At 34.3% G+C, this 24,160-nt stretch overlaps 1 protein-coding gene across 1 annotated transcript; it reads right to left on the reverse strand.

Annotated features, from left to right (window-relative positions):
• Positions 1 to 39: 39 nt before the first annotated feature.
• LOC128555804 (probable dimethyladenosine transferase) lies at positions 40 to 24,128 on the reverse strand. The gene is given in 13 exon segments (XM_053539379.1): positions 40 to 1,962; positions 4,174 to 4,280; positions 9,243 to 9,306; positions 11,327 to 11,391; positions 11,735 to 11,827; positions 12,782 to 12,849; positions 12,852 to 12,904; positions 13,481 to 13,530; positions 14,421 to 14,514; positions 14,813 to 14,874; positions 18,903 to 18,989; positions 19,702 to 19,775; positions 23,991 to 24,128. Coding segments are annotated over 13 exon segments (918 nt in total). The 5' UTR covers positions 24,049 to 24,128; the 3' UTR covers positions 40 to 1,919.
• Between the last annotated feature and the right edge of the window lie 32 nt (positions 24,129 to 24,160).

Below are 24,160 nucleotides of genomic sequence, written 5' to 3' on the forward strand. Positions count from 1 at the left end.
ACTTTCAATTTACTGAGGGAAAATAGAAAGATGAAATAATTATATTAGTATCTTTTACCTTTTATTCTAAACAATTCAAACTTATTAATTGGTGTTATTCATTTCAAGTTTTACTGAAACACATGCACTGTTATTCAATTTACTGAGCACAAGGCTTGGTTGAAATGGGAAATCAAAGTTTAAGTGACACTGAACTTGACTGTAAAGTGTCCAAAAGATCTGTCATTCCTAATTTCAGCCATGTGCACATGAACACTAATTTTCACATAAATATCTAACATGTAACTGAGTAATGGAACAGAAATTCAACTTCTAATTTTTAGAAACAGTGACCAAATTTTTACCACAAACAGTTCAAAATTAGTTTGAAAATTCATTTAAACGATAAAAATCTAAAATAATTCTACTGTAAGAGATGCTTTTGAATAAAACTTTAGTAGTAGTAACAATAACCTCGATTGCAGAAACATTCCGCTTATACATTGTTGTGTAATTATAACAAGTTCTGATAAATAGTCTCCACTTAACTTGAAACCTAAGTGTTCAAAACATATAAAAGCAGGGGTCAAATTTAGCAACATTTTCTACTAGCTAAAAGTAGCTAGTGCCCTTTCTGTTCACTAGCTAAAATGAAAAGACTAGCTAATGTTAAACAATAATATTTAATTACTTTATTAATATTTTACTGGCCAAAACCTACTGATTAATCTCTGTAAGTAGCCAATCACAAAAAAAAATTCTACTGGCTTAAAATAGCTAGTGCCATTTTTATCCGCTTACAAGTTAGTCTTCCATGTTAACTTAATGCAAGCTGCAATCATGCATTATATCAGAGTTTTGTTGAACAATGAAATATCATTTATAAACATAAACTATAACATTCCTTTCATGCAGAAAAATGTATACCTGCAGAACAAACTTTATTACAGCTTTGAAGACATTTGCTTGGTATATTATTGACTAGCTGAAATTAGCTAGTACATTCCAAGCCCACTAGCTATTCTCAAATTCCACTAGCATTTAGCTTGTATGCTTGTCCAAATTTGAACCCTGATAAAAGATGGAAAATTTCGGATTTTCATACACACTTATTAAGTCAAATGTTTAAAATACTAGTCAGCCTTCTGCATAGTAGTAATTCATCTAATAAAACTATCAAATTTTATCAACATAAGTGATTTACACTGAGAATTTTATTTCATTCCAGCAAAGAGAATACCTTTTGTTTCTGGTTTTGTGCCATTTTTCAACAGTACTTCAGTTTATGTAAAGACTGGCAGTTAAACTAACCAGTGTTCCAGGATATTATATCTTGATATGAAAACTCCATGTATTAATATGTTGTCAACAGAATTTCAGTAATGTAGAGAAACTAAAAGGCCTTAAAGACTTTATAGCAGATGACATCGTTAACATCTCAGTAAGTGTATATCATTGTGCCTCTATAATGCACTCATTTCATTTTATTGAGGAGTGTTTGTTTTTTGTTTTCGTTGGATTAAATGTCACAAAAATGCAATTATATGTCATATGGTGACTTTACAGCTGTTTATGAGAGAGTAAGACACTCGGGAGCATAATTTCAGGCACATGTGCGCAATGGGTAGCACCAATGAGCCAGCTGGACAGTTTCTGGATATGAAAGAATTCTACACCACAAGTATGGTATCGAACCCACAACAGAGACGGGCAATTGATATTGATTTGAAGTCAGTGACATTAGCCACTCAGCCATGGAGGTCCCATGGATTGAATTTCATCGATGAGATTTTTACTTGTACAAGTCTAGAAAGTCCTCGTAACTGACTATGGCATCATTCCACTTCCAATTTCAAGAAAATTTAAGAGGATATAATTTCTAGCCATTCATATCACAGTGTTTTTCTTTTTTCCCAGCAGAGATTGTCAATTTTGTCTTTTCATGAGAAGTGGAAGCCTTCCGAGTTGAAACAGTTTAACAACCTGTAAATAAATAGAATCACATCTTATCTAGAAATAGGGATGAAAACTGCCAGCATTTTTATTCTCTTTTTAATGTTTAGAAAATATCTTAAGGTATTAGGCCCCAAATAGTAATGTTTAACAAATGGCATTTGCCGGGTATATTCTTACAGTTGACCGTGCACTTAATTGCAAATTTTTAAAAACTTTTACCGTGCCGTTTTTTATAAATTTTGTGTAATTTATGGTATTTCCTCAAGCTCAAGTAGAGATGAATTTCAAAGTGGTGGCCTTTATCCAAAATGTTTGCAGAGAATTCATTATACCATTATTTTTATGAAAGAAACATCAAACTATTGGTAAACAATTATAAATCTTAAAATAAAAACTGTCAGTATCATTATTTCTAGGGTGCCTCGAGTAAACGGATTTAATGAGACAGAATTCTAACCCCAACATTGAAAAATTAAGGTCGAATCCTACGGGTCTGTTTTGAATTTTGCTCACTTCATTCAAGTAAAACCTACCTAAATTTCTTCCACAATATGTAATCTAAAGAATGAAGGCAAAATAGAGAACTTTTACCGCATGTAACTCAGTATTTTGAAAGATGTCTCACTCTACCCCTTCTGTTTCAGAGGTAAATTCACTTTGAACAGCAAGAAATCGCTTATCAAATGAATTTTTTTCCACTTTTGTACAATGAATCAATAACAAGTTTTGAAAGAAGTAAAAACTTACAAGAAAAAAAAGGAAAATAAGGAAAAAAATTTTTGATCCCAGTGAGGTTTGAACCTACACCCCTGAAAATTGCAGTCGAAGTAGGTTTATGGTAGAAATTGAATACTCTTCAAAAAGGAGGTACTCTATTATGGGCCTAATACCTTAAGTAAGTAATATGTAATATTATATATTATAATTTATGTAATATCATATCATGTGACAAGTTTAATATTAACAAGAGCACTGCAATGTGGAGCAATATACGCCCGAAGGTATGACCTTTGACTCATGTGACATTGACCTTGAAGTGGGCCATCTGAAATATGCGCTCTGCACGTCGTTTCGATGTGGTAAACATTTGTGCCAAGTTTAATTAAAATCCTTCAAGCAGTTCAACAGTTACAGAGTGGACACAAAACAAAGTCATATGAACTTTAACCCCTGTGACCTTGACCTAGAAGCAAGCCATCCAAAACATGCACTCTGCATGTCATCTTGATGTGGTGAACAATTGTGTCAATTTTCTTCGAAATCCTTCAAGGGGTTCAATAGTTACGGACAGGCCACAAAATTGCTAACAGGCAGACGGATTTACAGATAGACGAACAGACACCGGTGTCATAACTTAATAAGTCCCTTCAGGCATATAACAAAAGCACTAATAATAAATCTGAAGTTGAATACATGTCATAATATGAATTGCAATTATAGGTATAATTTCCAGGGACAGACCTTAGATATCAGAATTGGCAGAATTACAAATCATACAAGAAAGGCTATCCACTAAGTGTTGTATTTTGGTTTTTCATTTCTCATCAGCAGATTTCTTTTTTCAGTAGTATTTACACAAGTAACAGGATTCAGTAAACGTAAATTATTCTCAAGCTGTAAAAAGAGGATATCTTTTTGTTTTCTGCGAATATGGAATATCTCTTACGAAGAAATTTGACAATTTTTTATATTTTTACCAGCTTGTAGCATGATTGGCAAAATTATACATCACTCACAATGTGACTGTTATGTTTTCAGTATCTCACCAAAAATCATAAAATACTGACTACTTCCCAACATAAATCAGAGGATAGAGATGAAGATTTATCTATAATTATGAAATTATGTAAAAAGCTGTTGTGCAAAACCTGGACTTACAAACCCTGGGTCCAAGTCTCAAAAATCTAGTACCGGATTATTGTAAATGTAGAAATGTACAAGGTGGCAATATTTCGCCATTTCTGATATTTTTGCAGCTATTATTGTTTGTGCCTTGAAGGTGATATTATAGCATTATATTAAGCTAGCAACAATTTAGCAAATACACTGTTCTTGTGGATTTCGCTGATTTAAAAAGAGCAACATCATTTTTAGCTTTACAGTGGTTGTTACTGAGTAAACTCTTGGCCAATGGTGGATGCATGCTAAAACTGGTCTCTAAAATCAGTTTAAAAATCTCTCACATGGTTCATGTGCCTATACTGATTGGTTGAGTAGTCATGAACTTTATCCACTTACCCTAAAAAGTCATCTATATCCATTGTTCTAGCTCGTTTTAATTCATATCCACTTTTCTCTAACATATCTGTAACTTTGGCTTTCACATCAAAATCAGGTGGAACAGGCTGAAAAAAACATTACAATAGAAACCTTAATTTGATAGTATATTCCACGTCTAACTATCAAACCGTCTGGAAGAAGAAAAATATTGTATTCTACACCAGCATTCTGCAATACTTTTTTGACTGTAAGAATTTGCCTTAGATAACTTGTAGAGATACTTCAAGAAAATACACTACTGTCTAAACCACAGAATCAATAACAGAGTTTTTCATGAACTGTGGCTACATTCTTCAAGATGCTGCTAAAAACTGTATATCAACTGAAGATCTCCCAGCTTTTTGATCTTTTAAAATATTATTTATGGTGTCAAAAATTTCTCCACTGTAAAAATCAAGCAGAATCACAAATTCGAACAATAAGTTTTTTTTTATAAATTTTACAAAATTTTTACATGCAAACGATTTGTTCATGCATTAAATGAAGATACTTCTAATATTTTATAAAAATCCATCAACAACTAATGTCAACACTTCAATCTTTTTGTGTGTCATAAATGGCCAAAATTTACAATAAATACCCCTACAATTTTTGTTGTTGATAAATTCAATATATCTAAGGATATTTTGCACATATAATTAAGTTCCTACAACAACCCTGGGAGTTCTTGAAATGATGTAATGAATAATATCAATAATATGATATACATTTAAAGAGAAATCAAGCAAAAATTTCGAAAAGCTTTATCAAACAGTGTCCTTCAATTTTTAAAGACCATAGTTCCTCATGAAACAAGAATATTTGCAAGAGGAACCTTAAGTTTATCTATAAGTGAATAACAAGAGGGTCATAATGACCCTTAATCGCTCACCTGAGTAATATGAGCCACATGTTTAAAATGCCAAACTGATGCTAAAATATTAGAAAGTAGGTCAGTAGGTCTCACTCATGGTCACTGAAAGTCAGTTTTAAGATCAGTGTGCAAAACTGTACATGTCATCCAAATTTCAAGGCTGTATCTTAAAAAACAAGAAAGTAGGTCAGTAGGTCAAAGTCACGGTCAAATGACCCCTAATCACCTGGGGTCATCAGGTAATTATAATTAAACAGTCTAGGAAATATGATCTGATAATTTTTTTTAAGTATTTATTCCTATATAACTCATATAACAATTGACCCCCAGGGCGGGGCCTCTTTTCACCCCAGGGGCATAATTTGAACAATCTTGTTAGAGATCCACTAGGCAATGCTACATACCAAATATCAAAGGCCTAGTCCTTGAACTTTCAGACAAGAAGATTTTTTCCCCTATATAAGTCTATGTTAAATTTGGGACCCCCAGGGCAGGGCCTCTTTTCACCCCAGGGGCATAATTTGAACAAGCAAATTCGATGAATTGGTATCCCCTGCCGAAAGGGTTTGTGGTGAGGAATGGCAAAAAAATATATCCATCAAAAAGTTAAGGATGTTAATAAGAAGGAAATAATTTCATTAGTCAAAATCAATTTAACAGAAAACAAAAAGAGTACACAATAAATGTATGATACTTTGATCCTGACTTAAGAATTTATTTTGAATGGGATATGCTTATTGTAATAAGCTTAGCTTTTAAAATCAAATGCAGTTAATTGAAATGTGAGCATGAAGTTTAACTGGAACGAAATATTGTCTTTGAGTGGTTTGGCACCAGGTGTTGCTGTTTTACTTGTACATTTGAACTTAAAAGAACAGATGACCTTAAGAGAACACAGGTAAGATATGTTGAAGGTTTGAACATTTAAAAAAAAAAAAAAAAAGGAATGGAAATATAATTATATATGTATATATTTATTTTTTTAGGGGGTGGGGGTGCGGGGGAACGGGAGAGGAAACAAACTTTGATTATAAATATTGATGGAAAATTAAAGATGAAAAAAAAAAAAAAAGGGTAAAAGGGTGAAGTTGGGGGGGGGGGGGGGGGGGGGGGGGGGGGGGGGGGCAGAGGATGCATGATTAGTGGTGGGCATGACTGTATGGAGGAGTGAGGTGGGGGAACTTGCATGTTGATAAATAATCATGGAAGGTTTGAAAAAAAATCTAAAATAAGAAATGAAAAAAAAATAAATTACAGTAAAATTCCTACTTACGACCACGCCAAAATTACGACCGCACCACTAATACGACCGATTTTGCAAAGAACGAAATATTTCCTTCTTAAAACCAATGGTCGCTTGTCCGAAAATGCGACCAGACCGCTAATCCACTAATGCGACCACCAATTTCAGAACTGTTTGATTTTTTCACACTTAATTAATCACCGCAATTACGACCACTCAAATGTTTCTGTATGTTACCGCGAATCGCGGCGGGAATTAACACATGTGACATCGTGTTAACACGTTAAGCGTGTACATTGTGTATTTATCCGTTAATTGCTAACAAGTCTTTAAACGTTATCAAAACAACGTATCAAACTCTTTGATTGTCTGAAATTGTTATTTAAAGATGTTTGAAATTGTTGAAATAATTAATTTGTTTGTAATTAGACGAATGCCCGCTGATCGAATTGACTGGATTAAAACGGATTTAATTAGATCTAAACGGTGTTTGTTTGTTATTATTAATGTAAATACGTTTGGGATTTCAGCGGAGAATGAAGTTTGAAAAGGTTTGATATTGTTGTAATTGTCTTTAATTGAACAAAATTCAAATCATTATCAGTTAAGTGCGTCCTTAATTAATACACAGTTTGATCCGTAAGAAAATAAAGCTACATATAAATTGAACACTGTGTTTGCCATTATTGCGTCTTAATTGTATTCCAATGTGTTATTATCTGCCAGACCTTCCCCGTATAGCCTTGTCCACTAATCAGACCAGACCGCTAATAAGACCAGTTGTACAAAGAACCATGGGTGGTCTTAATAGCGGAATTCTACTGTATTATTTGTTTTTTTGGGGGGAAGGGGGAGGGGGTGTGACCAAGGCAAGTGGGTGACCAGGTGTAGGTGCGCAACTTCACATGTTTCTAATAAATGTTCACAGAAAAGAATGAAAGAAATTTAATGAAATTCTGCCGAATGGTAAGTTTGTTATGTACAAATATGTGGATTTTTTTTTTGGCGGGGGGGGGGGGGGGGAAGGGGCAGAGGATGCATGATCAGTGGTGGGCATGACTGTATGGAGGAGTGAGGTGGGGAAATGGTACAACTTGCATGTTGATAAATAATCATGGAAGGTTTGAAAAAAATCTTTTATAAATGAATTTTTTTTTTTTTTTTGGTGGGGGTTGGGGGAGGGGGGGGGGGGGTTGGGATGGGGAGGGAGTGTGACCAAGGCAAGTAGGTGACGAGGTGTGGGTGCGTAACTTCACATGTTTATAATAAATGTTCACACAAAAGAATGAAAGAAATTTAATGAAATTCTGCCATATGGTAAGTTTGTTATGTACAAATATGTGGATTTTTAGACAATTAAAGGGCAATAACTCTGAAATCCGTACAAAATTGTGTGTGCACAACCACATTATAGTGCTCTAAATTCTGTTAAAGTTTCATAGTTCAAGGTCAAATATATCAAAAGTTAGGATGCAGAAATTGCCATATCTATAGATCTATAGTACCCTATATTATAGTTAACACTAGAAACTTCTAAGGGCCATAACTCTGGTGTTACTTGGGCAATCTGTCTGAAACTTGATGGGCCCCATAACCTCATAGTGGTAAACATGTTTATGAAGTCTGTCTGAAAAAAATGTAAAATAATGAATTTTTTTTTTTTTTCGTGGTGGGTGGGGGGGGGGGGGGGGTAGGGGTGTGATCAAGGTAAGGGGGTGACAAGGTGTGGGTACACAACTTCACATGTTTACAATAAATGTTCATGGAAAAAAATGAAAGAAATTTAATGAAATTCTACCAAATGGTAAGTTTGTTATGTACAAATATGTGGATTTTTATACAATTAAAGGGCAATAACTCTAAATTTACGAATAAATCCAAACGAAATTGTGTGTACACAACCACATTATGGTGATCTAAATTCTGTTTAAGTTTCATAGTTCTAGGTGAAATATATCAAAAGTTATGATGCAGAAATTACCATATTTATAGTACCCCATTAGTTAACACTAGAAACTTCTAAGGGCCATAACTCTGGTGTTACTTGGGCAATCTGACTGAAACTTGATGGGCCGCAAGAACTCATAGTGGTGAACATGTATATGAAGTTTTAAATAAATATTCCCAACCATTTCCTAGATATGGCTCCGGACGGACGGACGGAAGGACGGACGGACAACGCCAAAACTATATCCCTCCGACTTTCGTCGGGGGATAACAATTTTGGTAGAGGACCACAAGGCAATGCAACATACCAAATATCAAAAGCCTAGGTCTTGTGGTTTTAGACAAGAAGATTTTTAAAGTTTTTTCCTATATAAGTCTATGTAAAACTTGAGACCTCCCGGGGCTCGGTCTCTTTTCACCCCAGGGGCATAATCTGAACAATTTTGGTAGAGGACCTCAAGGTAATGCAACACACCAAATATCAAAGGCCTAGGTCTTGTGGTTTTAGACAAGAAGATTTTTAAAGTTTTTCCTATATAAGTCTATGTAAAACTTGTGACCCCCGGGGAGGGGCCTCTTCTCAACTCGGGCATAATTTGAACAATTTTGATAGAGGACCATAAAATGATGTCACATGCTAAATATCAAGGTTCTACACCTTGCGGTTCTGGACAAGAAGATTTTTAAAGCTTTTCCTTTCGGTTGCCATGGCAACCAGAGTTCTGCATGGAATTCAATTCTTTGAACAATTTTGAAAGGGGGCCACCCAAGGATCATTCTTGTGAAGTTTAGTGTAATTCTGCTCAGTGGTTTTCAAGATTTTTTTAGAAAATGTTGACGGATGACTGACGATGGACGACGGACATTGAGTGGTCACAAAAGCTCACCATGAGCCTTTGGCTCAGGTGAGCTAAAAATAAATCATTTTGATACCATAAAGCACATATAAGAATGTAATCAAAGACTAGTTCACTGTATACTTACAATACTTTTCAAGGAACAATGCACTTTGTAATTCTTCTCTAATAATTCTAATACTTTTGAAAATCTGAAATTATACAATGATTATAAAACTGTTAGGTAAGATTCTGGGTAAAAATATATCAATTATCATAAAACACACACTATACTTACTCCCTCACCTTTAATTAATATTTGATTTTGTGGAGTAAAAAATAACTTACTCCCTATTAATACTTGAACAAGAGGGTCATGATGACCCTGGATCGCTCACCTGAGTAATATGAGCTACATGTTTCAAATGTCAAACTGATGATTTTTAGAAATTTTTTGGAAGATTTTCCTATGTACAATCAAGTAACCCCTGGGGCGGGGTCAATTTTACTCCGGGGGGTCATGATTTAAACAAAGTTTGTAAAAGTCTACTAGGCAATGTTACATATCAAATATCTAAGATCTAGGCTTTCTGGTTTATTTTCAGCAAATTTATGAAGATTTCTCTATGTACAATCAAGTAAACCCTGGAGCTGGGTCAATTTGACCCTTGGGGTGTGGGGTGGTCAAGATTTGAAATTTTTTGTAGAGGTCCACTAGGCAATGCTACATGCTCTAGGCCTTCTGGTTTATTTTTAGAAAATTTTGAAGATTTTTCTATGTACAATCAAGTAACCCAGTAACCCCATGGGGCGGTGTCAATTTGGGGGGGGGGGGGGGGGGGGGGTCATTTGAAGAAATTTTGTAGAAGTCTACAAGGCAAAGCTACATGTCAAATATTTAAGATCTATGCCTTCTGGTTTATTTTTAGATATTTTTTAAAGATTTTCCTATGTAAAATCAAGTGACCCCTGGGGCAGGGGCAATTTTGACCCCGGGGGACTTGATTTGAACAAATTTTGTAGAGGTCCACTAGGCAATGCTACAAGTGAAATATCTAGGCTCTAGGCCTTCTGATTTGTTTTTAGAAAATTTTTGAATATTTCCCTTTGTAAAATCAAGTGACCCCTGGGGCGGGGTCAATTTTGACCCAGGGGGTCATGATTTGAACAAATTTTGTAGAGGTCCACTAGGCAATGCTACATATGAAATATCTAAGCTCTAGGCCCTCTGGTTTATTTTTAGAAAAATTTTGAAGATTTTCCTATGTAAAATCAAGTGACCCCTAGGGCGGGGTCAATTTTGAACAATTTTAGTAGAGGTCCACTAGGCAATGCTTCATGTCAAATATCTAAGCTCTAGGGCTTCTGGTTTTTGAGAAGATTTTTTAATATTTTCCTATGTAAAATCAAGTGACCCCTGGGGCAGGGTCAATTTTGACCAGGGGGGTCATGATTTGAACAAATTTTGTAGAGGTCCACTAGGCAATGCTACATGTGAAACATCTAAGCTCTAGGCCTTCTGGTTCATTTTTAGAAATTTTTTGAAGATTTTCCTATGTAAAATCAAGTGAACCCTGGGGCGAGGTCAATTTTGACCCCAGGGTCATGATTTGAACAAATTTGGTAGAGGTCCATTAGGCAATGCTTCACACCAAATATCTAAGCTCTAGGCTTCTGGTTTTTGAGAAGAAGATTTTTAAAGTTTTTCCTTTCGGTTGCCATGGCAACCAGAGTTCTGCATTGAATTCAATTCTTTGAACAATTTTGAAAGGGGGCCACCTAAGGATCATTCCTGTGAAGTTTGGTGTAATTCTGCCAAGAAGAAGATTTTTTTACAAATTGTTGATGGACACATGACGGACGACGCACGACGGACATCAAGCGGTCACAATAGCTCACCTTGTCACTTCGTGACAGGTGAGCTAAAAACTGTCAATCTTTGTTGCATATGCAATAAACTTCTGTGGAGTACAAAAATAAGATTGTTTGATGTCACAATCACATTGTCAATGATCTTAATGTACTAGATAAAATAAATCTGTCCACAAGTAAAACTGAAAACCAAAATTGGTAGCATGAACAAAGTTTTATTATGCAGAACAGTCTGTGAAAATAATACCTTAAAGCTAACATCTTCTGAATGAGATTAAACAATACTAAGTCAAAGAAAAATTTTATAATGTATGTAGCATCCAAATCCTGAATATTTATAATTCTATTCTAAAACTTTACCTGAAAGAAGCACCAATGGTTTTATTTTTTCTTGAAAAGCATATTCGTACCAGACCATCCCACTCCTACAAATATCAACAGTCTAAAGTCAAGCTATAGTATGAATACTCATAAATGAATTTCACACGGTGAATATTACACAGAAAGTACAATGTTGTGAGACTAAGTACAATGAAATGGGACAGAAAAATTTATTGGGATTGTGTAAAAAATGTGGATTATTTAAATGATTCATATAACTAAATCATTTTAACTGCATTTCACGGAACAAGTAAAAGTCAAAGTAAGTTTTTATAATGTTTAAAATTTGATTCCACTTTCCATGATATAAAAGCTTTAAAGTAACAAAAACTTTCTAGTTTCTACTCTTCGAAAAACCTTAATTGAACAAAAAAAGAGTTAAATTACCTGAAAGTTGATGGGAGGTGGAGGGTTTCTAGGTTCTATTCTAACAACACTTGACTCTACTTTAGGTGGTGGTCTGAAATTGTTCCTACCAACCTGTAATAAGATGTACGTAACCTGTCTAGCAAATACCAGATTGTGACTTTGATTGTTCAATTCCTGCTCTATCTTATAATATAACAGAACAGTCAATCTTTAAATTTACCACATATCTATTTTACATGAATAGTAATTAATAATGTGGTACACCTTGTCATCACAGTAGTTTCAAATTTGCTGACAGGTTTTACATAGTACTTTGTTTACAATCTTGATGACTGAGTGGTTAAAGTTTCTGACTTCAAATCACTTTACCACTCTATGTAGGGGTTTATAAAATCTATGAGAGCTAAGAGTTCTTTTAAGCATTTATTTATTTATTTATTTGGGTTTTACAGCACACCAACACAGTATAGGTTACATGGCGCCAAACAGGACTACAAATTTTGGTTCCACATCTCATTTACATCGAAAAAAAAAAAGGAAATAAGTTGTAAAGGTTGTGATTTAACCATGTTTTCAGCCCTGCCTGAATATATGACTGATTGGCCTTTTGGGAAAGCTTTCATTTGTCAGTGTGACTTCTTAACAAACAAATAAAATCATATGAGCCGTGCCATGAGAAAACCAACATAGTGGGTATGCGACCAGCATGGATCCAGACCAGCCTGCGCATCCGCGCAGTCTGGTCAGGCTCCATGCTGTTCGCTTTTAAAGCCTATTGGAATTGGAGAAACTGTTAGTGAACAGCATGGAGCCTGACCAGACTGCGCAGATGCGCAGGCTGGTCTGGATCCATGCTGGTCGCATACCCACTATGTTGGTTTTCCCATGGCATGGCTCAATTATTCAGTTGAACTCGATATCTCAAACTCACTTATCTCAACATTCCGGACATCTCGAAGACATTTTCAAGTCCCCTCCCGATAACACGTACATAAAAAATTATTTTAAGTTGAATTTCAGTTATCTCGAACCCCTGAAATTCAAAATATTGAGTTTTCACTTTACCTTCATTAAATGATCCACTCTGGCTAGCAGCTGTGTGTTTACAGACAATCTACAGTACAGCTTGTCACTGGTTTTGCTACAAGTCTCTGAGCAAACTCTCGCTGAAACATCAACACAGCGCACCTACAATAAATATAATAGCTTCTGTTTTTAAAAATGACACAAAACTGTTTATGTAATAATTCTGTATGAAATATGACAGCTTTCAGGCATTTTAATTGCAATTCTTCAAAGGTATTTGTGTTCTTGCTTCTTAATGATTGTCATGTTTCTATCCCTTATATTCTATAGATCAATATTAACATGTGACATCAAACTTAAGGTGCTTACTGCTTAAACACAGTTAGCATACCAAGAAATGCTTATTGATTATGATATACAGTTGAACCTGCCTTAATGGCCACATATATTAAGCAGCCACTAGCCTTTAGCAACCAGTTTGCTAACTTCAAAATTTACATTCTGTTATAATTCTAACTAGTCTTACGTAGTTATCTGCCAAAGAGCCAGACTGTGTCACTTTCTTGGCTAGTTTGACTGTTCCAAACTGATTATACATACTTTACATAAATCCTACAAAATTTAATTCCATCAGGCCTTCGGATGGGCCATGGAATTATGAAACTACCAGAACTGATGTTTCTACAACCTTTAAATGCAAAACTAGGTCATAGAGAATCAATTTAAATAGAAAATCACCTAAAGAACGGCCTGTGAGAAGTAATTTAAACACAAAAGGTGATGGAAATCTGAAAAAGACAAGACTTAGTATACAATTATTATCTTTAAATAATTTTTTATAAATAAACATCACTGACAAATATTTGTATTTGAGTCACCTTCTGCTTGGTAAAAACATGATTTTACATGAACTGTTGTTGTCTAAAAGCTGTTAACAAATTAAAACGAGTTAAATTCCTCCAAATATAGAAAATATAAAGAAAAGGGTCTGTAACTAAATGAATTATTCATGTCAACCCTCGTGCTTGAGTCACTGATTCTTGAATGAGTCATGCTTTGCTCTGCCCTCATGAGATTATTTAGCAATGACATATAAGTGATATAACCGCCCATCATGTATAAATAGTGTTAAAACATGATTTTGCTATAAATTATTTCTTAATCAAATTATTTTTTTAATTATGCCTAACATACAGCAGAAGAAAAGTGCAGAAAACAAGGCTAGTCTTAGTTATGCTTCTTTGAAAGATCTCGTGGCTAATTGGCTATACTCAAATGATGTGATGAAAAGAATACAGATGCACATCGAAGGAATTCCCATTCTCAGTTGTCCAAATTATATAGAAAAAATAGTTCGAAGATAAATATGAATTTTTTTTTCACTGACATTCTCAGGATTTCATTTAGGAGCATGTAATAATTGACCATAATTCTAATCTGGATTTAGCAGTAAGAACATCTTTAATATTTCTGGAATAGATTATTATTACTCTTTTATACCAGTAACTGGTCAGAGTCGGCATCATATATATACCATTCATTTACTTAAAATTTTTGAAACAGAAAGAATGCTGATACATTCTTAAATATAAGTTAGGCAACTTTTTCTTATTTCGTGACCATACCACTGCTGTAACATATGGCAAGGTATGGATAACACGGTCTATACTGTGTATACCTGATACGGTAGATTAGCTACACAAACATCAAAGAATGGCAGATCTGTTTTCAGAACATCACCAACTAATACATGTAACTTGGTCTGATATGGCCTGAAAACAAATCATATATATAATAAATTGTTGTAAATAAATAATGTATTACAAAAGCACAAACTTAAATTAAGTATAAACATCAAAATTCCAAACATAGCTACAGCATGGGAACTTCAAACAACCACATTTAAATCCCTTTTAAATAAGAATCTTCACATTATAAATTCAAGAATTCCTGTAGACTCCACTCCAAATGCTAAGTTTTTTAGACATTTTTTATGAGGATGGACAATTATCAATCTAAAACTCAAGAACAGTCCATCCAACAAATTGTTTGCAATCTGTATGAACTTACGTTCCCATTACTCTCTTCTGTAATTCAGCTACTAATCTTGGATCGATCTCACAGGCATTTACCTGAAATATAACTTTTATATAACATTGTTTTCTTCTATATGACACGATAAAGCATATTCTATTCTCTAACTTTACTCTTGATGCTATATGTTACTGTTGCATTGGTAAGGCAGAGGTGGTGATATAAATGAACACAAATTATTATAATTCAGTCATATAAAAGAATATTAGCTTAGTTGATAGATGGAAATTCCATAAAAACCAGGCTGTTCAAATATATTTTCTAATTTTAGTAACAGTGGCCCTGACCTAACTGTGACCCTGACCCTAGTGGCAACTAAAACATTCCCCCCCCCCCACCTTTTCTGTGCTATTAAGCTACCTGCATACCAAGTTCCATCCCAAGATCTCATTCCAAATAATACTTTATTTGAGCCAAAATCATGTTTCTATCTTTAGCAACCCTAAATACAATCCACAGCTATTTCTTCATACAAGCCTGCTAAAAACCATGTCTGGCAACAGTACGTCAGTCCTAACTAAAGTACATGAAATCACCTTTCTGATGATACCAGCTAAAAAATCTACTATTAGTAACCGTGATCTTGACCTTTTGACATCTAACTGGCTCTCTTTCATTTGACAGAGTTTAAAACCACTATCCGTCCACTGGGCTCTAAAGTTTCTACATTAAGGTAGTTCTGCACGTTTGGATCGAAATTATTTCTACAATGTAGAATTTGATTAAACTCTGATTTTTCAAAACTTCAGAACATACCTAGAAAAATCAGCAAATAAAAAAGACAGGGTCGTGTGCTTGATTTTTTGCTAGACTGATTTGAAAAATAGGGACCTCACGCAATATTTCATAATGGGAGTCTATGGGAAAATCATAACTTTCATAACATTTTCGCAAATAGAAATTTTTCCACAATGTAGATTTTGATGAAACTTCTCACAGTTGTAAATAAAGACATGGCCTATAATTTGATGAAATAAAATGTATAGGTTCGTGTGCTTATTTTTGAGATATTTGACCATGATTAAAGTAAACCGGACATTTCACGCCAATTTTAAGACATAATTTTGAATTATTTAACGTGTGATATGTTTTATTATCATATTTTGACTTAAGAAATATAGCAACAGTGCCATTGTAACGAATTTACTCCCAGGTTGAGATTAATTCTTAAAATGATTTTCATTTTCGTACGCCGAATCCAGTCTTTGTTCTACGTTTTCCGGAAAAATGACGTTACACCATCACTTTCGGTTTATCAAACGTGCAGAACTACCTTAAATAGGTACAAAGGACCAAATCGCCTATGCTACAGTGGAAGTTATGCTGACTTTGAACTTCACCCACTAACCTCATACTAGTATGCAATCCTAACCTTGGTTTTGCTACAATGTATAAGCTACCTATCAGCCAAGTATAATTTCAATAAATCAATCAAAAACAAGCAAATTCGATGAATTGGTATCCCCCGCCGAAAGGGTTTGTGGTGAGGAATGGCAAAAAGATATATCCGGCAAAAAGTTAAGGATGTTAATAAGAAGCAAATAATTTCATTAGTCAAAATCAATTTAACAGAAAACAAATGTTTAATTAAAGAGTACACAATAAATGTATGATATTTTGATCCGGACTAAAGAATTTATTTTGAATGGGATATGCTTACTGTAATAAGCTTAGCTTTTAAAATTAAATGCAGTTAATTGAAATGTGAGCTTGAAGTTTAACTGGAATGAAATATTGTCTTTGAGTGGTTTGGCACCAGGTGTTGCTGTTTTACATGTACATTTGTACATAAAAGATCAGATGTCCTTAAGAGAACACAGATAAGATATCTTGAACATGGCTGAGGGCAAGGTTTGTGCAGTCACAACTTAACATGTTGAAGGTTTGAACATTTAAAAAAAAAAAAAAACAGGAATGGAAATATATATATCTATATACAGATATATGTATATATTTATTTTTTTAGGGGGTGGGGGTGCAGGGGAACGGGAGAGGAAACAAAATTTCACATGCTGATTATAAATATTGATTGAAAATTAAAAATGAAAAAAAAAAAAAAGGTAAAAGGGTGAAGTTGGAGTGGGGGGGGGGGGGGGGGGGGGGGGGGGGAAGGGGATGCATGATCAGTGGTGGGCATGACTGGGTGGAGAAGTGAGGTGGGGGGAATAGTACAACTTGGAAGGTTTGAAAAAAATCTAAAATAAGAAATGAAAAAAAAAAAAAAAAAAAAAATTGGGAGGGGGGGGGGGGGGGAGGGGGGTGGGGGGGGGGGAGGGGGTGTGACCAAGGCAAGTGGGTGACCAGGTGTGGGTGCGCAACTTCACATGTTTATAATAAATGTTCACAGAAAAGAATGAAAGAAATTTAATGAAATTCTGCCAAATGGTAAGTTTGTTATGTACAAATATGTGGATTTTTAGACAATTAAAGGGCAATAACTCTGAAGTTACAAAAAGAAATCCGTACAAAATTGTCTGTGCAAAACCACATTATAGTGCTCTAAATTCTGTTAAAGTTTCATAGTTCTGGGTCAAATATATCAAAAGTTGGCATATCTATAGATCTATAGTACCCTATATAGTTAACACTAGAAACTTCTAAGGGCCATAACCCTGGTGTTACTTGGGCAATCTGTCTGAAACTTGATGGGCCCCATAACCTCATAGTGGTGAACATGTATATGAAGTTTGTTTGAAAAAAATCTAAAATAAGGAATGATTTTTTTTTTTTTTTGGGGGGGGGGGGGGGGGGGGGGGGGGGGGGGGGGGGGAGGTGTGTGATCAAGGTAAGGGGGTGACCAGGTGTGGGTACACAACTTCACATGTTTACAATAAATGTTCATGGAAAAGAATGAAAGAAATTTAATGAAATTCTACAAAATGGTAAGTTTGTTATGTACAAATATGTGGATTTTTATACAATTAAAGGGCAATAACTCTTAATTTACAAATAAATCCAAATGAAATTGTGTGTACACAACCACATTATGGTGATCTAAATTCTGTTTAAGTTTCATAGTTCTAGGTCAAATATATCAAAAGTTATGATGCAGAAATTGCCATATTTATAGTACCCTATATAGTTAACACTAGAAACTTCTAAGGACCATAACTCTGGTGTTACTTGGGCAATCTGACTGAAACTTGACGGGCCGCAAGAACTCATTGTGGTGAATATGTATATGAAGTTTTAAATAAATATTCCCAACCATTTCCTAGATATGGCTCCGGACGGACAGACGGAAAGACGGAAGGACGGACGGACGGAAAGACGGACGGACGGACAACGCCAAAACTATATCCCTCCGACTTTCGTCGGGGGATAATAAAGTTATTGAGTATGTTGAGTGAAAATAGTTTTTCCTATTTAAAGTAATAGTGATATTACTATAAGCTAACTATAGGCCAAGTTTCATTTCACTATCTCATCCCAAACTTGTTACCGAATGGATATAACAAGAAGTAGATCTTCCCTATTTCATCCAATGTATTATTTTATATAAAATACATGTAAAAATCTTAAAATAACAGAACCATGTTTTAACATATATTCAAACACTCCAAACTGCTTACAGGGTTTTTTCTAGCTAATTTGGGAACATAGCCTATACCCCCAAAATTGGGAATTTTTACGCGCATATGTACCAAATTGGGAAATATTTAGTCCCATAGGATATAGTAAGGCTGTGTTTAAGCACTTTCTCATACACTTGTTCCACATTGTACAACCTCTTTAACATACTTCCATTACAAAATTGTCCATAATTTGGTCAATTTTCGTGCAATTTTGATGATTTTTTTTTTCAGAATGTAGATTGGGAATTTTTGCACTCATTTTGGGAAAAATATATACTTTTTGGCATTGGGAATATAGCCGAATAACGGCTATAAAAACGGCCGAAAAAAAACCCTGGCTTATATGCAATGAAGATTAATTCTTCTGGACTTCATCCTCATGAAATTATTTTGCAGGTTTATAATCTCTTTCTCATAATTAAATATATCAAAACATGGTTCTCTTATTTCTTAAGTAAAACTAACAATGAATAATTTATTCTATATTTTACCTTTTTCACTTTCTCAAGAAGTTTGATAGTCATATTTCCTGTACCAGGTCCAACCTCGAGAACAACATCTGTAGGTCGTAGTGCTGCCTGTAAAACATATTACACATACAATTTTAAGGGTGTAACGATATATATCACAACTCACTGTATCGCGGTACGTTAGTCTGTCGATACGCGTATCATATCATAAGCCTTTTTCACGATACAGAAACGATACAGTGAGATATAAAAACATTGAGTGAAAACTTTCATAAAATCAATATTAAAGGTAGTAACTAAACGAATGTGTCATTCATAACAGTCTCTTTAATTTTAAAACAAAATTTCAAGTACTTTCCAAGTGAAGGAATATTGTCTTTTCTTTTTCATTCTGTCACATGAATACTCATGTGTATCGCAATACGTACCGTATCATTGCATCTGTATCACGATATGTATTGTATCGTGAGACTAGCGTATCGTTACACCCCTATACAATTTACTTTACCCTAAAACATCTGTAATCAGTTCTTTATGTTTACTCTGCTCAATCTGACCAATCAAAAACGCCAGTTTTGGCCTCATCTGGTCACAATGTTTTTCTGTATAAAGCCAGGCATTTTTCTATAATGACTTGAAGAAAGAGAATTGTACAATTTGCAGCAGAATGAGTGAAATTTCTAAGAAACTTATCCAGCTGGACAACTTCCTATCAAAAAATTTGTCCAGTGAGTGATCACAATAGCTAACAAAAGGTTACAAAGCATATGTGTGTTATCTCTGCAGCTCCCTGCTCTATATATAAATTGTAACTACTTACCTTCTCCACCATACTATTAACCACAAGAGGATTTTTCAGAATATGTTGGCCAAATTCTTTGTTAAAATTGATTCCTGAAAAAGAAAAAATAGCAGTAAGAAACACCATAATGACGTAAATGTAAAGAGCTTTTACTCTGGTCTGAAAACAGCTCTAACCACAACTTCCGTTTGGAGAAAAGTTAGACTTAGGAGAATTGATGTTTTTTAATTTCATGTTTAATAATGCCATGTTAGAAATGAATAGATTCATGAGTTCTTAAACTTACAACTACCATGAAATACCTAATGCGGAGAGACTATCTAATAGTCATAAATTTATTTATTTCAAACAATTTTTTTTGGTCCAAAAACTCATCATTTGATGCAGAAAAAAGGCATCGCCTCTCGAAAACTTTCTTGATGTCTCCATGACACAACCAACTAAAAAGCTGGGCACACCTCCTGACCAGGGTACATGTAGATTACCTCATTCTGGGTAAAGCAAAAGCAATACATTTAAGTAGTAACAATTTTTTTAATTCTTTTTTATTATAATTTGTGCTACATCTCTCATTAATATTTTACTACAGTACAAACATACTTACAAGTCATCAGTTTTGCATAATTTTTATTTTTTATTTGTTATAAACTGAAATATAAACTGCAAATATTCTTTAAAACTCATCAGAGTTGTCCTGAAAATATTTGTATTAGTAATTTCTCCATAATTATGAAGTTGTCAAAAGTTTTTGGAATTTTTTAAAGTCTTTGTTTTCCTAACTGTAAAATGCAGATACGGGTCACGCTTAGAGGGATGACAACTACAAAATATCAGATCATAAAATTCATAACTTTATCATGACATCACCATACATTAGGGGTTCTAACTGACCAATCAGAGAGCTGCATTTTCGAGTACCTGCCAGTTTCCACTTGGGCATAACGAAGCACAGGCACAGGTCCAGTGTAGTATATTTTTTGTTTAATTTGAAAAATCCCTTTTTTCACACAAATATTCTTTTTATATGTTAGTCAAATGGAAAAAAATCGATGACCAAAAAGCCGGTCATTGTATCATATACATTGAAAAGGTGAACAATGCGAGCATAACGCTATGGGAAGCTACTCGGCAAACTTGTAGAATATTCCAAAATCGGAGTATATACACTTGCAGCCGCTACCTGCATGATCGCACCTTCAAAACATTTAAAGCCTTCCAAAAATACTAAACTGACCCCATAAATTGCTTTGAAATACACAGTACAAGACGAAGTCTCTACGAGCAAATATTTCAGTTATCCACGTCGATTTCATTCCGGACAGCAGACGTGTTCCTGGTTTTTATTACTTTGTTTGGCTGCTGAAATCACCAGGGATAACTGAAATATTTCGCTTGTAGAGACTTGTACACTTCACATGCCCCAGATGATGCTACAAACAACAAAACTTTGAAGTTTCATTGAAATATTATATTGATTTAATAACTTGCTTTTAGTTTAAAGTTTGAGAGTTTACAAAGGGAGTCTTTGATAAAGTCTGAGTAAAATGTAATCATTAGGCATAAAAAAAAAAATTGTTTGTTTCCGGTATCCCGACCTACCCTAAATTTTTGGCCCGACACTAAATGTTTTTATGGCCTTGGAGAATATTTTTTTCAACTTTTTAACAAAAAATTGCAAAACTACACTTTTTATGCTTTAAACATGCTCAGTGATATTAAAAATCAACTTACTTATGCTCTAAAGGCATAATCCCCTTGTTTGTATTCATTTTTTGATTCAAGAATATTTTCTGAAAAGTCTCCCTTAATAAAAAAAAATTCAAAAAAAAAAATTTCCGACCTACCTACCCTAATTTTTTGGAGCATGTTACCGGAAACAAAGAATTTTTTTTTTAGGCCTTACCCAAGTGAAATAAGTATTATTCCGCAATGTTTTGGACATGTTAAAATTATGAATAAGTGGCATCCCGATAAGCCATGCATGAGGAATGTGTCACCTTATGTACCAGACACTTTATGTACCAGCACTTTATGTACCACTTTGGACACCTTATGTACCACATGTATGATATATTGTGGATGATCATTTTTGTATTGATTTGATGAAAATGTTACATTTTATGTTACTTGAAATGTTTTTTACTAAATTTAAAATTTAATTGTCATAGTTAATAAAGTAAAATTTAACTCTTTCTCATAGAAATGTTAACAACATTCTATTGACTTGAGCTGATTAAATCAAAGTTGTTTTCACAGGTAATTATCACATATTCAGTCTAAGGAATCTTGGTCAGATACAGAAAATATCGGTGGTTTGCTGCCCAGCATGTTGTCTCATTATCACTGACAAGCTAACTGACCACAGTGAATTATGGCCCAACTGGAGGCTGATATAATGTTGAGCATCTTGGTAAATTGTAATCTAAAAATCTGTAACACATTAACTTTCTATGTTTTTTTTTCTGGATCAAAACTTAAAACCCTTTTATTGGACATGCTAGACGGAAGGAAGGGAAGGGGAGCATCAGACCAGGGCTTGGGGGAGTGTGTAGTTTGCCCCCAACAAGTTTAGTGTTTAGTATTATGTAAGCTCAGCATCTAAATTGCTTATACTAATTTCATCTGTGGATGTACTTACTTGTATTATAAGTTTGAACCAATACTTCAAGACTCATATTTGTGTCCTCCCCGATCCCCATGATAATAGGACCCCAGCCCTCCTTGTTGAAATGGCTTCTACGTGGGTATGTATGTAATTAACATATTACATATTTATACATGTACAAATTGTAAACATGTAATTGTTAGGTTTTATTAATTTATTTTAGCTCGATTGTGAAGAAAGCTTGTAGCTTATTATAAGTCACTCGCGAGTCCGCTTCCTGGAAGGAAAAACAGTACTTGTGTCTTTTGATGAGATGCGATCAGCACCTTTTGGGGTTCAAACTCGCACCTCACGGATGAGCGGCTGACACCTTATCCCCTACACCACTGCCCCCTTAATATATGTTTTATGTCATGCTTACTGATTTACATATGAGAATATTATAAAACTGTAAACACATAAATTATTGTTCAAGCAAGGTCAAAAGTTCAAAAATATGTACTTCAAATAATTTTAACTCTAAATCATTATTCTAGCCGCAATTGTAGTGGCAACTGTTGCTGCCTCTGCGACCATTGCAGATCAAGATCATGATCTGCAATGTTTGCAATTCAGTCAGTAAGTTTTCAATTAATACCCCTATAAACTATAAATGGTACTGTCCAAATTGAAAGATGGACAAGTTTATATTGTAGAAACTTAGCAAGGTACATTTGTAAGAGTTAAAGCTTCAAAAGGTTAGAATAAAAAAAAAATTTAAATTTCTTTCCCTTCTGACGATATAATACCTGTATAAAAAACATTATAAGACATGTACATCCTTATTATGCCTATTCAAATGTATTTGATATCAATATATATATTTTGTTACAGAGACTCTACATATTATAATTAAAAACTATAACTATTTAGGGCCTTTGATTGTTAGCAATGTTTTTCCTATATTTGACATTGAAAAAAAACTGAAATTAAAATATAACAAAATTTAGAATGATAATTTAAAATTATACTTTGATTTTGACACCCTATTTTTAAGCATCAGAATCATTTATTAGCAATAACTGTATATGCAAAATCAATCTTCAAATAAAGAAACCATGAGATAATTGTTGCTATACTGATGTATAAATTATGCCCATAGGTCTTCTTTAGCATTGTTTAGCTTCTGCTATGTGCTTGTAATTCTTATCAGCCCCACTCTATCCCTCAGATTGCTGACCACCAGCTTACTGTCACAGTATATTAGATCAAAGGGTCTGTAGAGTAATCAATACTGTATTCCTGCTGAGGTGTTACTGCTCAGAGCTGAGCAGTTTCTTGTCAAGATTCCTGTGACTGTATTCACAGTGCTACACTATGAGATACAATTACTATATAATATATAGGTGGTACACTAAGTGTCAAAGTGGTACATAAAGTGTCTGGTACATAAAGTGACTGGTACATAAGGTGTCACACCCATGCATGAGTAAGGCGGTGAAGGGTACTGCGAATTGCATCGCCATTTGGCCATGTCCTGCATGTGTACCAAAATAATGCACATGGAACTAGCCTGACTGAAACGTATGCAAATCAGAGAACACAAGCCCACCTAAGTCCTACTTCCTTTTTGCTGCATTCTTTTTTTTTTTTTTTTTTTTTGGAGGTGTGAAATGTTCTAGCCATATTTCCTGTTAAGTATTGAAATTACATTCATGCTTACCTTGTTTTTGCACTTCAGCATGTTGCCTTGACTTCTTTTTAAGTCGTTCTTTAGGCATTTCTATGATCTATCAAAATTTTCACGTGTTACCCAATTTCACAACAAAGTTTAGACGCTTGCTTTTTATTGTAAAGCCTGTGCAAGTCAATTTATCACTGAGACGCTTGCAA

The sequence above is a fragment of the Mercenaria mercenaria genome, chromosome 3 (genome assembly GCF_021730395.1).
Source record: "Mercenaria mercenaria strain notata chromosome 3, MADL_Memer_1, whole genome shotgun sequence".
NCBI classification, from domain to species: domain Eukaryota; kingdom Metazoa; phylum Mollusca; class Bivalvia; order Venerida; family Veneridae; genus Mercenaria; species Mercenaria mercenaria.